General features: G+C 35.5%; 2 protein-coding genes across 2 annotated transcripts; both read left to right on the top strand. All coding sequences in view use genetic code 12, as the record gives it.

The window, feature by feature from the left end:
- Window positions 1-7,666: 7,666 nt before the first annotated feature.
- PVL30_002871 (uncharacterized protein) lies at window positions 7,667-9,685 on the top strand (the record flags this gene model as incomplete). The annotated part of the gene is made up of 1 exon (XM_001525396.2): window positions 7,667-9,685. One exon carries the CDS (start codon window positions 7,667-7,669, stop codon window positions 9,683-9,685), a length of 2,019 nt encoding a protein of 672 aa, XP_001525446.2.
- A 3,122-nt stretch (window positions 9,686-12,807) lies between these two features.
- On the top strand, window positions 12,808-14,586 carry HST7 (mitogen-activated protein kinase kinase; the record flags this gene model as incomplete). The annotated part of the gene is made up of 1 exon (XM_001525395.2): window positions 12,808-14,586. One exon carries the CDS (start codon window positions 12,808-12,810, stop codon window positions 14,584-14,586), a length of 1,779 nt encoding a protein of 592 aa, XP_001525445.2.
- Window positions 14,587-14,671: the final 85 nt, after the last annotated feature.

Below are 14,671 nucleotides of genomic sequence, written 5' to 3'. Positions count from 1 at the left end.
TTGAGTTAAAAAATTTATCATTTACTCCAACTCTTCTATTTCTCTTTCCCCTAAATAAAGAACCAAAGAAAAAGTAGCTTGATTAATTAAATTTCCGATATGTTGGATAAGCTTATTCATCAGGAAGGTATTGTCTATGTCCAATTGAAGTTTTTTTTTTATTTTTTTAACTTTATGGAAAGGATGTAAATAGTATTTTTTTCAAGTTTTCCGATCTTCCAATAATCTTTACAATACGAAGGTTTGTTAATTTCCTGCTTCTCTGCTGTTTCATTTTTTTTGTTTTCCTCCTTTTTGTCTTCTTCCTTCTTCAACCTGTTTCGCCTCTCAACTTTTCATTCAACTCTGTAGACATTTTGCATGTTTTGCATCAATTAAGTTTTGAACCATGGAATGAGATAAATACTTTCATGATGTTTTATATAAATATTTTTTATTGTTCTTTTTTTTCTTCTGCTCTCTCTTCTCAACAAGACGTGGAATATTAAGAAACGGCGAAAAAAAACATTCTTTTTCTTTTTCTCACAAAAAAGAACAGAATAAATAAAAACCAAGTTGAGAATTTGCGCAATTTATCTAAATATGGAAACAAGTAAAGGTGGTTAAAGTAAGGTAAGGTAAGGTATGGGCCTATAAATAGGAGAATCAAGTTGTGGTGGGAGGGGGGGGGGACGAATTGAGTATTTGTGAATAGCGGGGTTGAAAAGCAGGAGGTGTTGATAAATGTTGGACTGGGGGCAGGGACGAGATTGGGTAACAGGCTTATAAAATGAAATAATGTCCAAGCTTGTAGCCAGAGCTGCATTAATCATATTCTTTATTATTATTATTATTATTATTATTATTATTTTCATTTGCCTCTTACCCCCCTTTTTTCCTCTTTCCTCTTTTGTTGCTTAAGATTAGATTGATTTCGAAATATTTTCAAGCTTTGCAAAAGCTTATTACCTGATTAAAAAACAAAAACAAGAAAAGGATGATTAGAACCAATTTATGACCCATATACTTCTCCGAGAACAAAAAACTTTTGTTTCCCTTCATACATTTATTCTGTGTCTTTGATTCCTGTACAACCGATGCTTTGACAGATGGTGAATGTCTTAATTATGGCAATTGCTCATATCCTTACCAGTTTGTTGTCTTTTCCATCTCATCCACGTTCGTGCTTCAAACTCGTCCAGAGTCAAAAATTAAGGCACCCCTTGCTATTAGAATAAACATTCCAAACAATAAAAACCGTTATGAGCCGAATAAATAAAAAAGACAAAAAAAAAAGAAGTATAACAAAAATTGTTGGTCAAAAAAAAAAAAGTTCATAGCCATTATTATTTTATAATCTTCTTTCCGTCAACAGCAACAGCAGCAGGAAAAATCAAGGAGTGCAGCATTTGAAGTTGAAGTTGAAGTTGAAATTGAAATTGAATTTGCAGGAACAACAATAGCAATAGAAGCAGCAGCATCCGTAGTAGTAGCAACAATATGCAAGCAAAGGTTTATAACTCCGTTCATGTTTTCATTCATGTTCCCCTTCATGCAGTGTAATGATAAAACCATGGACACGAACAAAATATTACAAAAGAAGTCTGTTTTCCTGCAATGTTGTAATTTTGCTCGTGTAACAAGGCTGGACTTCTTTTAATTGTGGGAAAAGGTACATCAATCGAATCAGGGAAAAAAAAAAACTTACAACAACATCTTTATGAGCTGTGAGGGCCAAGAGAACTGTGCCTAATGAGTTGGAGATTGAGTATTGTAATCAAAAGACGTTGCAAGTAAGCAAAACGAGCAAAATACGTTGTAACAAAAGACACATACCAATCCAACTTTGAGTGATTATTGATTTCAACTCTCACGTCTTTTTTTTTTCATTCATCATTCATTTGTCTTCTTTGTGGAAGTTTCCGTTTTGTGGAAGTTTTTGTTTTGTAACTGTTCTGTTTTTTGCGCTTTGATGTTTTTTGAGTGGTTACAATATGGTTTGAGGTATACTACGAGAAGTTGGAATTATCAACATAGACCTCTTGTAGAACTCTGTTCATATGCTAGGGATATAGCAGTAACACTACTGATGTGTTTTGTTTTGATGAACGATTTATCTCTATTTGCCTGTTTGTTGGTTTCTCCACTTTGCTCTCAAAGTACTAATTTCATATCGATTTATAAACAGAAGTGAAAAATACGAGGTTTGTTGAGTTTTGTAAACTGGTTATGAATGTTAAGCAAAGTTAGCAAAGGAGGCATGTATATAGCTATTGACCCCACTCTTTATATTCCAATTTCCAATTTCCATTTTCTTTTACCATTATTGGTTTTTAATTTTTTTTTTTTTTGCTCGTTCTACTGGGGACTCGCCTAAGTGAATGGATTTTCACTGATTAACAGCCGAATTCAATGTTTTGATGAATTCTTGTCTTGCCGTATCCTGCTATGCTTTACTTTGCTTTCGTGTACTCTGTTTCAATATGTTTTGTTTTGTTTTGTTTTGATTTTGATTTTCAAGTTGTTCATTTTTGTTCATTTTTGTGACTGGAATTTACGGGAGTATCAAAGCGAGAGCGGGACACCCAGGAGGGAGTGAAAAAGAATGTGGCTTGAAAGAGGGGCACAGAAAAAGAACAATTTTTAAGAACACAACAGTCTTGACCTTAATAATCCAAAATTGCAGTTAGTCAATGTTTATCATAGAAGCATTCACTATTGCAAATGAGCTCAAAAACCATGTGGTGTAAGCAACATAGTCTAGCATTATTTACATTTTATTCTTTGCAATGGTTTTTTTTTCTTGCTATTTTTTCAATTTTATTTTATTTTTTGCTCTTTAATTTTTTGGTCCCTTTTGAAGAAGATAGAGGTTATACTTGATCCATTGTGAAGTAGAAGTAAAGAAACCCTTTGGAGAAACTTTATTGATCATTCTAAACAGTTAATAGTTAGGAGATAGAAAAAGAAAAAGAAACAAACTCATCAAGAAACCAACAAACCCAACAGGAAAACTGTTTATGAGAAGAAAATAATAAATCTGGAAAATGCCCTTTTCTCCTTTTTTCTTCTTTTCTTTTCTTTCCTTTCCCTTGTTTTCTTCTTTGTTCTAGTATGCATCGGAAGCCTTTTGGTTTACACAAACAAATAACCACTACTACTTTGTTCTGTGAGGCGTTAGTTAAATTAGTCATTAGTAAGATTACAAATGGAAACAATGTTTTTTTACTAAGCTGGTCAAGTCTAACTAGGTTATAAGTTTCAACTTTAAACAAAGGAAAAGAAGAGAGAGAGAGAGAGAGTGCCGTTGTAGGCTCAATATTATCATCTATTGAAAAACAAAAAAACCTTAATGTTAGAGCTAAAGATAGAGACATAGCCATAGCCAATAAGACAAAATCAGAGAAAAAAAACAAAAAACAAAAAACAATGTGCATACTGCACCAGCTCCTACATTGTTGTAGTATCCATGGTTATTTGATTTTTTGCCAAATGTACATCCAACCCACTATTTTCTTTTTATTTGGGTTCTTTTTTACCGTGTCTACAGCTTTTCTTATCTTCCTTTTTGCCTCTTCACAGGTACAAAATCATGTTTTCGCTATTTAGAAAAAAAAGGTTAAAAGTACAAAAATAATAGAGTGGGTGAAGGTGTGGAAAGAACCAAAAAAAAAGAAGAAAAAAAAAAGGGAAACACTGGTGTGAGTTATGGGCCGACAATAGGCCCATTACTACCTACAATTACAAATGTCGATATCGGACCGTCAATAGTGAATACTTGATCTCAATTAGTTATGAGAAAATAGAACAAGGAACCTACTTCTTCTAAATGGGGTTATCGGGGAAGGGGAAGGTGGAGCAGAGGCACAAGGAAGAAGAAGAAGAGGAGGAAGAGGCAAAAAAGAAGGTAAGAAGGCAAGAAGGTAAGAGGGAAAGGTGCAATATTAAATTGTTACAAACCCAGCAATGTTTCTAAACTTGGGTTGTCGTCTTGTACCTACTGTTGATGGTGAAATATCACAACATGATGAGAAAGTTTTTGTTCGTGGGCTGTGCTGCTCCTTTCCCTCTCTCCCGCAAAGACAAAACGAAACCATTAAAGTATGCAAAAAAGAAAGGCGACTAGACATGTTTCCATATCCTGTTCTTTTTTCATTTTTTTTCTCTATAAAATATAGTCGATGCTAAGAGCCGAGTGAAACTTGCTGTTTTACTTTTACAAAGTGGGGGTGAGGAGCAAAAGGAAGAAGAGGAAGAAGTGTAATGGCAATGGTAATGGCAATAGTAGGTTGCGCGAATAAATCGAAACTATCATCAAAATTCATCGGTGATTATTTACAAACATGGAAGCATCGGCTATATGATGATTTTTTTAATAAGCTGTAAATTACAATTTTCATATTTTTTCTTATTTCTCATATATTCTTTTTACAAGCGACATTCTTGGTTATTTTTAAATCTTGGTGCTTTGGTTTCACTTGGATTGATCCCTAAGAAAGTAAGAATAAGCGAAGTATATCAAAGAAGAATTAGAGAGTACAAAGTTGGCAAAGGCTGATAAAACACATAGACTCACACACACATATATCAATATTTATTTATATACATGCTTAATTGTATCCAAGCCTTGATGTGAAGGATGTTAAATGCTTTTTTGCAAGAAAATAAAAAAAAAAAAACAAAAAATGAAAGCAGTGTAATTCCCATGTTATTCTCGTAGGTCACGAGCCCAGAGTATGAACTATTTTGTATCAGCTGAATGAAACTTGTAGTAGATGCAAGTCGGCGAAAGTGCAAGAGTGTAAAAATTGGAAGGAGGAGTTTATGACAAGTACCTTTCCACAAACATGTGTCTTCACAGTGAAATGCAGCAGAGTCAACTAAGGATTTTCGATAGATAAAGAAAGTGTGGAACTCGGTAGGAATGAGGAGATGTGTTTGCATAATTTATATAAAGAGCAAGAAGCAAAGAGGAAGAGCAGTTGTGTTTTTTTTGTTGAAAGTTGTTCTTCTTGTTGTTGTTGTTATTTCCCTAGACGACAGAGGATGAGTGTGCTATTCTAGAACTTGTAAACACATGTCTTGCAAGTAAATTACGTTGCATGGGCAAAAACTGAAATAAAAAAAAAAATGCAAACAAAAGCGAACAAAATAAGGTGGTTTGTAAATTCAGCCAATCTACAAGAAATGTCTATATATATATATGTATATATTTATGTATACATGTATTGTGTATCTTCAAGAGTTTTGCCGAGCTGTTGTTGCAACTGCAACTAAATGAAAAGTAATACCAAGACAGTGCCCCAATCCGGATTAGCTCTCTGTCTCTGTTGTCTTGTTAGTTTTTCCTTTTGTAGTATATATTTCAAGCTTGTGAACCACAAGAGAGGTTTGTTCCAAGTATGAGCCCTAACCTTTAAAAAGAACTATAAACTATATAATGCTTCTATATTTTTGTTCCTTTTGGATTTGTTCCTCTTTTCCCATTGACAATCTTCTGCCAAGGTTATACAAATCTCATATTTTCCTATTAAAGATGCAAGAGTGGGGCTAGCCATCACGAACGTGGAACAAGAGTGTTGATGAGTGAAATTTGTCTTTTTTTTCTTTTTCTTTTTCATTATTGGGGTTTAAACCATTGCGTCTTACAAAGTAGCCCTTGCTTAATTTTCCCACCCTCCATCTACTTTTTTTAAGTACTAACCAACAAGAGAATGGAGTTTGAGAATGTGACAATACAACTACACTTTCGCTGAGTCTTTGTATAGATATTCCTTCTATATTTCTCTTTTTGCGTGGGTCTTGTGCAAGTAAACAGGATATCAAACTTTAGGTATTGCAACAAGACAAAAATAAAAAATCAAATCAGATAAAATGAACCCTTCTATGAAAATTTTTTTTGTGATACTCAACTTTAAAAATTTAACTACCGGAAAGAAGATTGCATTAATATCAATCCACTAGAGGTTTTGGCTTTACTCTATCTAGTGTTTGTTTTTTGACTCTGCCTGATATTTTATTTGTCTTTTTTTATTTTTTGGTCCTATACTCCATTTACATTTTTAGGCTCTGGAATTTCATCTGCCAGAAACATTGACACTAAATAATGCAGACTAGACTAGAGTAGACTAGACTAGACTAGACTAGACCAGTATAGTCTAATATCTTTTTTTGTTCCATGCCTCTGGTATACATTTATCCGATAAGTCAAGACTGTTTCTTGTCATGCAAAATATCACGAACAAAAAAAAAAACATAGCAAAAAAAAAAAAAATGTTGAAAAAAACGACTGCTATTTACTTTTTATAAAAATTAGCTCCACTTACCACTTAACCTATCACCACCCATGACCCCACTCTATACAAACGCATGAAACTATATACACTCTTTCTTTTACTCTCATATATACTGTTTAGGTTCTTTCGTTCTTACCATTTGGTGCAGCAATATTCAGTTTTTAACTTTCGTGCCCTCTTTTCACTGTGCATTCTTTCGTGGTATGCCGACCTTGCCTCTTGCCTCTTTCCTTTTTTTCCCCTCCTCATTTCCTTCGTAATCGTACTTTCTCTTCACTGTTCACTGTTAACTGTTAACTTTTATAAATATTATGGTAATGAAGTATCGGTCCGTATGTGGCATGGTTGTGAACCACTCTGGTGTTTAAAACCCTTTGTGGTAAAAAGTAATTTTTTTTCTTCAAGAATGAATTCTAAATTCCTCTTACACAAGTATTTGCATACCTCTTCTTACTTTTGGTGAAACTCGTTTTAATTCCGTTTTAAATTTTTATTTTTTTTTATTTTATTTTTAATTTTTATTTTTTAATTTTTATTTTTTATTTTTATTTTTTATTTTTTTATTTTTTTGTGCTTCTGCTTCTGCTGCTGCTGCTGCTGCTGCAATGCAATGAGACCACAGAAGCGACTTTGTGTTGATTCCATTCCCGTAGAGTTCCATTGAGATGTAGAGTAGATTAAAAATTTCAAACGAAGTGAAAGACAGAAAACAAATAGCATGTAGCAGAACAGTATACTCAGTATCCCATTCTCAGTCAGCATGCAAATTATGTTTATGTGTATATTGATTTGCATATATATCTCACTCAGTCCCCACTATCTTTCCACGTTTTTATTCAAAACTGTTTGTGATTGGGGGACCAAAAAAAGAAAGAAATACTGTTCAATATCAATCTTTTACTAAGTAATCGTGGATAATATTCTACAAAAAACCTATATCTGAAAGGTATAATAATAATCATCACGAAAGAATTGAGGCTTATAGTATATCAGCTTTTCAACAGTAGTGGTCGATTTCAAGGAAAGTTACGATAACGGGTCCAATCAACACATCTCATAACACTTGAACCAAACCAGGCTAAACAAGCTACAGAAAATTATAACCTAAACATTGTCAGCAGGAGCAAGGGTTTATTAGGAAGTACACTTTAGAAGTATACAACCATATATATATATATAACAAAGTCCAACAAACTTCGATCAAGCCAAGTTGTTGTTCCTACAAATTGTTATTCCAACACAAGCAAAAATCGTTTATTTTTTTTATGGACCACTCGGGCCAGGAAGGAGTTAATAGTCATAATAAAAATAGTGGCACTAGTAGTTTCGAATCACAACTGCAGTTACAGCATCAACACAAATATTCTCAATCACAACCACTGTCAGGTACAATGCCACAATCTGGATATACAGGAGCAGCTACTCAAGGCTCGGAATTAAGCCAACAACCAATACATTCATTGTATCATACGGATACACAACAACACCAACAACAGCAGCAACAGCAACAGCAACAGCAACAGCAACAACAGCCGCAACAGCAGTCGCAAAGAGCCCTGCAGTCATACTATGGTGAAGGTTACAGACAATACCAAAACCCATTGGATACTCCATACAACCAAAATTTAAGACAATCTTCACTAAGTTACCATTCTTATGATCAATCAAGACAACCTTCAACATACTTGCCACCAGCACCAGGCCACTTGCCATTGCAAAATGCAAATTATATACCAAACACATACCAACAAATACCTGCACAAAGCCCATTCCCTGGTTCAGCACAACCACTGTTACAACCACTGTTACAGTCACTGTCTCATCAGTCACAACAGTCACAACAGCTGGTGCGTCCTCATCAGCCTCTTCACACAACATCGGATTTATCTCATTCTGCTCTGCACTACACGGATCGCAGATCCCATGACGAGAGGTTTGACGAACAACAACATAATCCATTAAGCTACCACAATGAGAGAAGTATAGTTGCACCGATTCCCCCTTTGCACATTCAACAGCAAAACTATATCAAAAGCGAAGAATTGAACCATTGCCAAGGACATGCTGGCCACGAACACAGTCACAATGACCATACCCAAGCTCACCATGATTCTGTGTTGCACGATTATTCATCAACACGTGCTCAAGCTGTACCCAGTTCTGGTCGCTCGCTAAGCAATTTTGATCCACATTCCGAACACCAAAATATGGTTCGCTCGACATGTACTAGATGCAAAAAGGATTTCGACCAACCAATAATTGTCCCCAAAGCGAATGACTCACAAGGCAAACCTAAACCATTGGCTGAGCCAAAAATTTTTAAATTATGCCATCATTGTCGTGATTTACAGAGACAAAGATCGAGAAGATGGCAGAAAAAGACCAAGGACAAGCAAGGTGTGTGTAGAAGATGTGGACTGGATATACCATTTGAAGAGCGCAAGTTTGTCTTATGTCCTTCGTGCAGACAAAACTTACGGACGAGAAAGGCCAATAGAGCAGCGCAAGGGAAATGTGTGCACTGTTCGGGTCCGCTCGACCTGCTGATATTGGTTAAAGACGAGGATGGAAATTTGATTACTCCTACTTTACCACCAGAACACGGTACTACAAACAGTATGCGAACCGCAGAAGGAGAGACCGATGGCCAACTTGCTGATAAGAAGATATTGAATTCAAGCAATGGCAACAGCAATTACAAAGTGTGTCAAAGGTGTCGCGAAAATGACAAGATTAGGCGGTCCAATTTAGAGAAGATGGGAAATTGCAATCGGTTCGCAAAGGCATTGGACCCTAGCGAGTATGGTAGACATAAAGTGTGTATAAACTGCCGCAGTAAGAAGAAGAGGTCTTTGTCCCATCCGTCACCATACAATGACAGCTTAACAGCAGGGAATGGAGCTGCAACAGCCAGCATTTCAGCTTATGGCCAAGTTTATACTCAACAGCACCAGCCTGTTGTAAACTTGCAGAACAGTGTTGTTGGTGGTGGCGGAGTGGCAGCAAGAGAACACTTGTACCCCCTTGGAGTGCATCCACTGCAGCAGCAGCAGCAGCAGCAGCAGCAGCAACAACCACAGCAGCAGCAGCCTCAATCACTTCAGCAAGGACAAGGTTATTATGCGCAACCGTACTTGCCGTATCCGCAGTACACATCGCAACCACTACAGCAGCATATGCTGATATATCACAGTAGCGGTGCTGCTGCTACCAATGGCACAGCTTCTGTTCCTGTGCTGAACTATACGGGAGTAGTGAACCAGGGACTTTTGCAACAGCCACATCAGCAACAACAGCAACAACAACAACAACAACAACAGCAGCAACAACAGCAAGTGCGTGGGTATACTTCTCAGAGTCAGCAACTGCCTATTCAAAATGATCAGCAGGCTACTGATCATCATCATTGATACAAAAAATGTGGAAAGTAATTTTAACATTGAGCTCAGCATTGATTGCATCTCCAATAGTTTTTTTGTTTTGTTGAAAATGAAGTTAAAGTTAAAGATCTATATAAAAAGAGAAACAAAGTTAGAGACTAAGTTTTAGAAACAAGGTTAAAGACAAGGTTGAAGACAAAGTTAAAAACCAGGGTAGAGGCGAAACCATTCTTCTTCTTCCCCCTTCCGATGTTCATTTCTTGTACGATTTAAATAGAGTTTTGTTATTACATGTGAGTATTGATTTTTCTTCTTCTTTTTTTTTTTAAAAAAAAAAAATAATATTAAAATTAGTTTATAGACTGAACTTTATGACCAGTACTTGTTTTCTCATTACTCGGTATTATATTTAACTGGTTTGGGCTGGTTATAGAAGGTAAATGTTTACTGAGACAATGGTATAATCCCAGCTATTGAAATGAGCTTTACCTTTACCAGACTCTAGACCTTTGTATTATGATAGTATGGTACTGGCTACTACTTTTCTCTAGGTCTTTTTTGACAAACAAGTTCTATGCAAGATCGCAAAAAATGAATATTATACCAAGTTTGTATATAGAGACTCACCTTTAAAGAGTCCTAGTCTGTCGAAACTATTGAACAGTTGGATATTAACGGCTTTAACAGAGAAAGTAAAAAAAGTAGGGAAGTAATGGAGAGACTAAGAATAATAGCTAGTGCCTACAATCAACAAACAATCAAAACCCAAAAAAGAAAAGTGAATAAAAAAAAAAAAGAGGAAACAAGAAACAAGAAACAAGAGCCAAAGATGTTGAATTATTTTGCTTCTTTGCTTCACTTGTTTTTTGTTCAAGTGAATTACTCGGAAAAAAAAGAAGGAAAAAAAAACAATTCGAAAAATTGCACCCAACTGTCTACACGGAGTTAATGCAGGTTAAGGAGAACTTAAAAAGAAAGAGAAAGATAAAGAAAGCATGTGAAGCATTCAATTGTCCATTTCCTTTGTCTTTATCCTTCATTTTTTTTAAACCCTTAGCTCTTTCTGTTCTGTATATCCCCTTCCTAGATATATGCATCTCTTACTCTTTTGTTTTCTTTTTCTTTTTTCAACTTTATCCCGATTGAAAATCAAGGTACACAGATTTGAGTAAAGTTTCAAGGTTTTAAAAGAATTAGTTATCCCTAAGATCTAGGAGATAACGCTAATTGTCCTCTTTATTTTTATTTTTACTTTTTTTTGTTTTTAACTTTGGTTCTTTTGGCTCTATTGGCTCTATTGGCTCTATTGGCTTCATTTTTTAACGTTGACTTTGACTTCGGCTTTATAATCTGTCTATTTGGAGTGGGGCATAAAAGAGGGGAATGACTAAAAGGAGAAGAAGGAAATGGAAATTAGACATGACATGACAAGATATAAGAAAACAAAACAAAACAAAACAAAACAAAACAAAACAAAACAAAATGAAATGAAATGAAAATTATATAAAAAACAATACGAGAAGGTGGTGCTCGTGTTGATGATTGTTAGTGATTGTGCTGATATGATTGATAGGACATGTGTGTAGGACAACTGTGGGACTGCTTTTCCGGCGTTTAGGATTTAAAAAGATAAACATAAATGACTTTTCATGCCCATCATTTTTTGATTTTTTTTTTTTTTTAGTTTATTTCTTCTTGATTTGATTTTAAAATCAAAAGTGGTAATGTCAATTAAGGAAACCAGTGTTTACCGATACACGCGTACTGTCTACATTAGCTTCAAGCATCAACAATAGATTTGTTTGAAGTCAAGTAGAGTCTCTCTTGTTTTAGAAGCAGAAGCAATGGGAGGAAAGAAATGGTAATGACATTTGCAATTCAATTGCGTTCTATGCAATGATGGAAATCAAGTAAAACCTTATTGACACAACATACGATGAGTTTGAAAGAGATTGTAAATGCTTATTACCACTTCTCATCTACTTAGTATATAACATCTACACTCTTTTTCTCTTGCTTTTCTTTGTATTTAATTAGTTCTTCTTCTTTTTTTTTTGTTTTTTTGCTTTCTATTGTTTAAACTACTTTTGTTTTTTTTTTTTCTTTCAAGTGTTTTCCTACATCTTTACATTTTCAGAATTGATTAACCAACTTCTAGTGTTGGATTCAATGGTGCCACAATTTCCTCACAGATAAGAACTCAAGTTAGAGATGCAGACAAGCAACAAGACCAAGATAATTTTAGGTTGAAAAAAAGAAGGAGATTATTTTGACTCACAATGACCATGTCAATAGTCAGTGTGAATAGACAGACATCATCACAAGACTCTATAAACTTTTAGACCAATGATTGTTTTACCTGCAACCGAGAAGAAGAAATCGCCCTCTCGGTTGAGACAACCTACCTGCGTCCCCTTCTTTCTTAAACTCATACTCACCCACACTTCTCTCACTCACATACACACACATATATATATATATATATATATCAACCAGAAGTAGCCAAACGGACTTTAAACATAAAATCTTTGAGATCATCTACTACCTGAAACTAAACAGCGAGAGATCAATGCAGAAGTTTTGGTACTTTCAATGTTTACAACTATAAAGTGTCGGAGGAGGCGTATAAATCGACATTACCAGAAAAAATGTATATATATATATATATATATATATAGAACAGCGCAGCAAAGGTTAGGGAAACACATTCATAAACGAATAAAAAGACGAAACCAACATGAAAATGACTAGAAACAAAAAAAAAATATTGAAAAGGAAAAAGAGACAAGATATCCTAATAGACATTGGTAACATTTGTATCTTTTTCTTATCTTGATAATTTTTTTTCATTTTCATTTTGTATATATATATATGTGTGTGTAGATATATATATATTCCATTTTTTTTATTTCTTTTCTTCTCTTTACTTTATTTTTAATTATAAAATTATTATTTTTTTTTTGAATGAGTGACATTGTTCAAACCTTTTTGACGAGAACAAAATGTGCTTTATCTTTTTGCGGATCAAATCAATAAAACAACTGTAAGGAACATTAAACACCATTGTGAAGAATACTTGAGGAATGAGCCATGCACAAGGAAGGGCTCTACCAGAAGTTCCACTCGAGAAATTAAATATTAGGGATTCCAACATGACATCCAATTCACCTCAGCAAGATCCATCAGATCCAGAATTACTTGAAGCAAAGACATTGAAAAGGAAAAACTTTAAACAGCTATCACTCAACTCACCTGTGTCATCGCAGTCATCAAACACTTATGAACCCCGCATGGAGGATGATCCAATAGATAGAATAAGAGCACCAAGATCGTTGCGACTGACTCGACAACGACCGGCTCCAATTTTGAACTTGCCCAACCACCCTTCCTTAGAAACCAATGCGCCAGCAGAGATTGATAATAAAATAACCGCACAATCGGGATGTTTAGGACTTAGAACAACGCCTGCCAGTGGGGAGATTGTCAGTCAAGTGGTGAATCGGCCTAGCTTAAACCAACCAACATTATCAACATCAAGATCAAGACCAATGGGCACTTCGACAATACCAGCATCTTCAACAACATCAACAATTCTTAATATCAACCGCAGTAATCGAGGTGTTGACCCTGAGCAGCACTCTTCAACCGATGAAATGATAAACCAGATATCAAATTTAGACTTACAGAGCCGGCAAAATCCGCTGGGCAATGCACCTACGGCTCTGGGGCGGAAACGACAAACAATCATATCATCCATCTCTCCAACAAAATCAAGTACTACTTCGCCACTGGAATATAAACCGCAAGTGGTTGAAACAATTATTGAAAACCAATCGTCACCTATTGCTACAACCACGGGTCTCGATTTACGTAATCAGGACTTGCTTACTTTGAAGCAATTGGGGCTGGGCAACTCCGGCTCCGTTTCCAAAGTACTTCACATCCCATCTCAAAAGACAATGGCAAAGAAAATCATCCACGTTGACTCAAAATCCGTTATCCAAACACAAATCATTAGAGAGTTGCGTATCTTGCATGAATGTTCATCTCCGTACATCATAGAGTTTTACGGCGCATTCCTCAATAATAACAATACCATTGTTATCTGTATGGAGTACTGCAACTGTGGATCACTAGACAAGATTGTACAACTTTGCGACTACAAGCAGTTTCCGCTTTTTGTGCTCAAAAAACTCTCTTATGCCATACTATCCGGATTATCGTATTTGTACACCAAGCACAAGATCATCCATCGCGATATCAAGCCAAACAATGTGTTGATGACGCACAAAGGTGAGTTTAAACTTTGCGACTTTGGTGTTTCAAGAGAATTGACAAACTCGTTGGCTATGGCAGATACATTTGTAGGTACATCGATGTATATGTCGCCCGAGCGTATTCAAGGTTTGAATTATGGTGTAAAATCTGATGTATGGTCCATGGGGTTGATGTTGATTGAATTGGCCAGCGGTAGTCCTGTATGGCAAGATGATGATGATGATGATGATGATGAGGAAGAAGAAGAAGATTTTACAAACAACCACAAAAACAACAGTGAAGAAAAGTATGGTAAAGAAAAGGAGGGTGGGTTTGCCAAATGTCAAGATAGTTTGCGCCAAAAGACTGCAAAAAATACTTTTAAGGGCCCAGAAGGTATATTGGACCTTTTACAAAGGATTGTAAATGAACCAGCTCCTTCATTGCGAAATAAGATCAACTCAGTGACAAAAGTACCTTATGATGTACAGTTGACAAAGTTTATTGATTTGTGTTTGATCAAGAATGACGGAGATCGGAGGTCACCATGGCAATTACTTGAGAATCTGGGTGGGTTCCTTAATGGTGTAGCAGAAGGTAAGTACGATTCCGAACACAAGATGTGGGCTAAGCGAATAAGAAAACTTAGCAAAGAAAAGCATGGAGCAGATTAAATAAATTAAAACATGTTGGATTTTTTTTTTTCTTTTTTACCTATATACAATTGACGAACTAATTATGATCAAATTGGAATTAAGA

This window comes from Lodderomyces elongisporus, chromosome 3 (genome assembly GCF_030384665.1).
Source record: "Lodderomyces elongisporus chromosome 3, complete sequence".
NCBI lineage: Eukaryota > Fungi > Ascomycota > Pichiomycetes > Serinales > Debaryomycetaceae > Lodderomyces > Lodderomyces elongisporus.
This window is presented reverse-complemented; position numbering and strand designations above follow the sequence as displayed.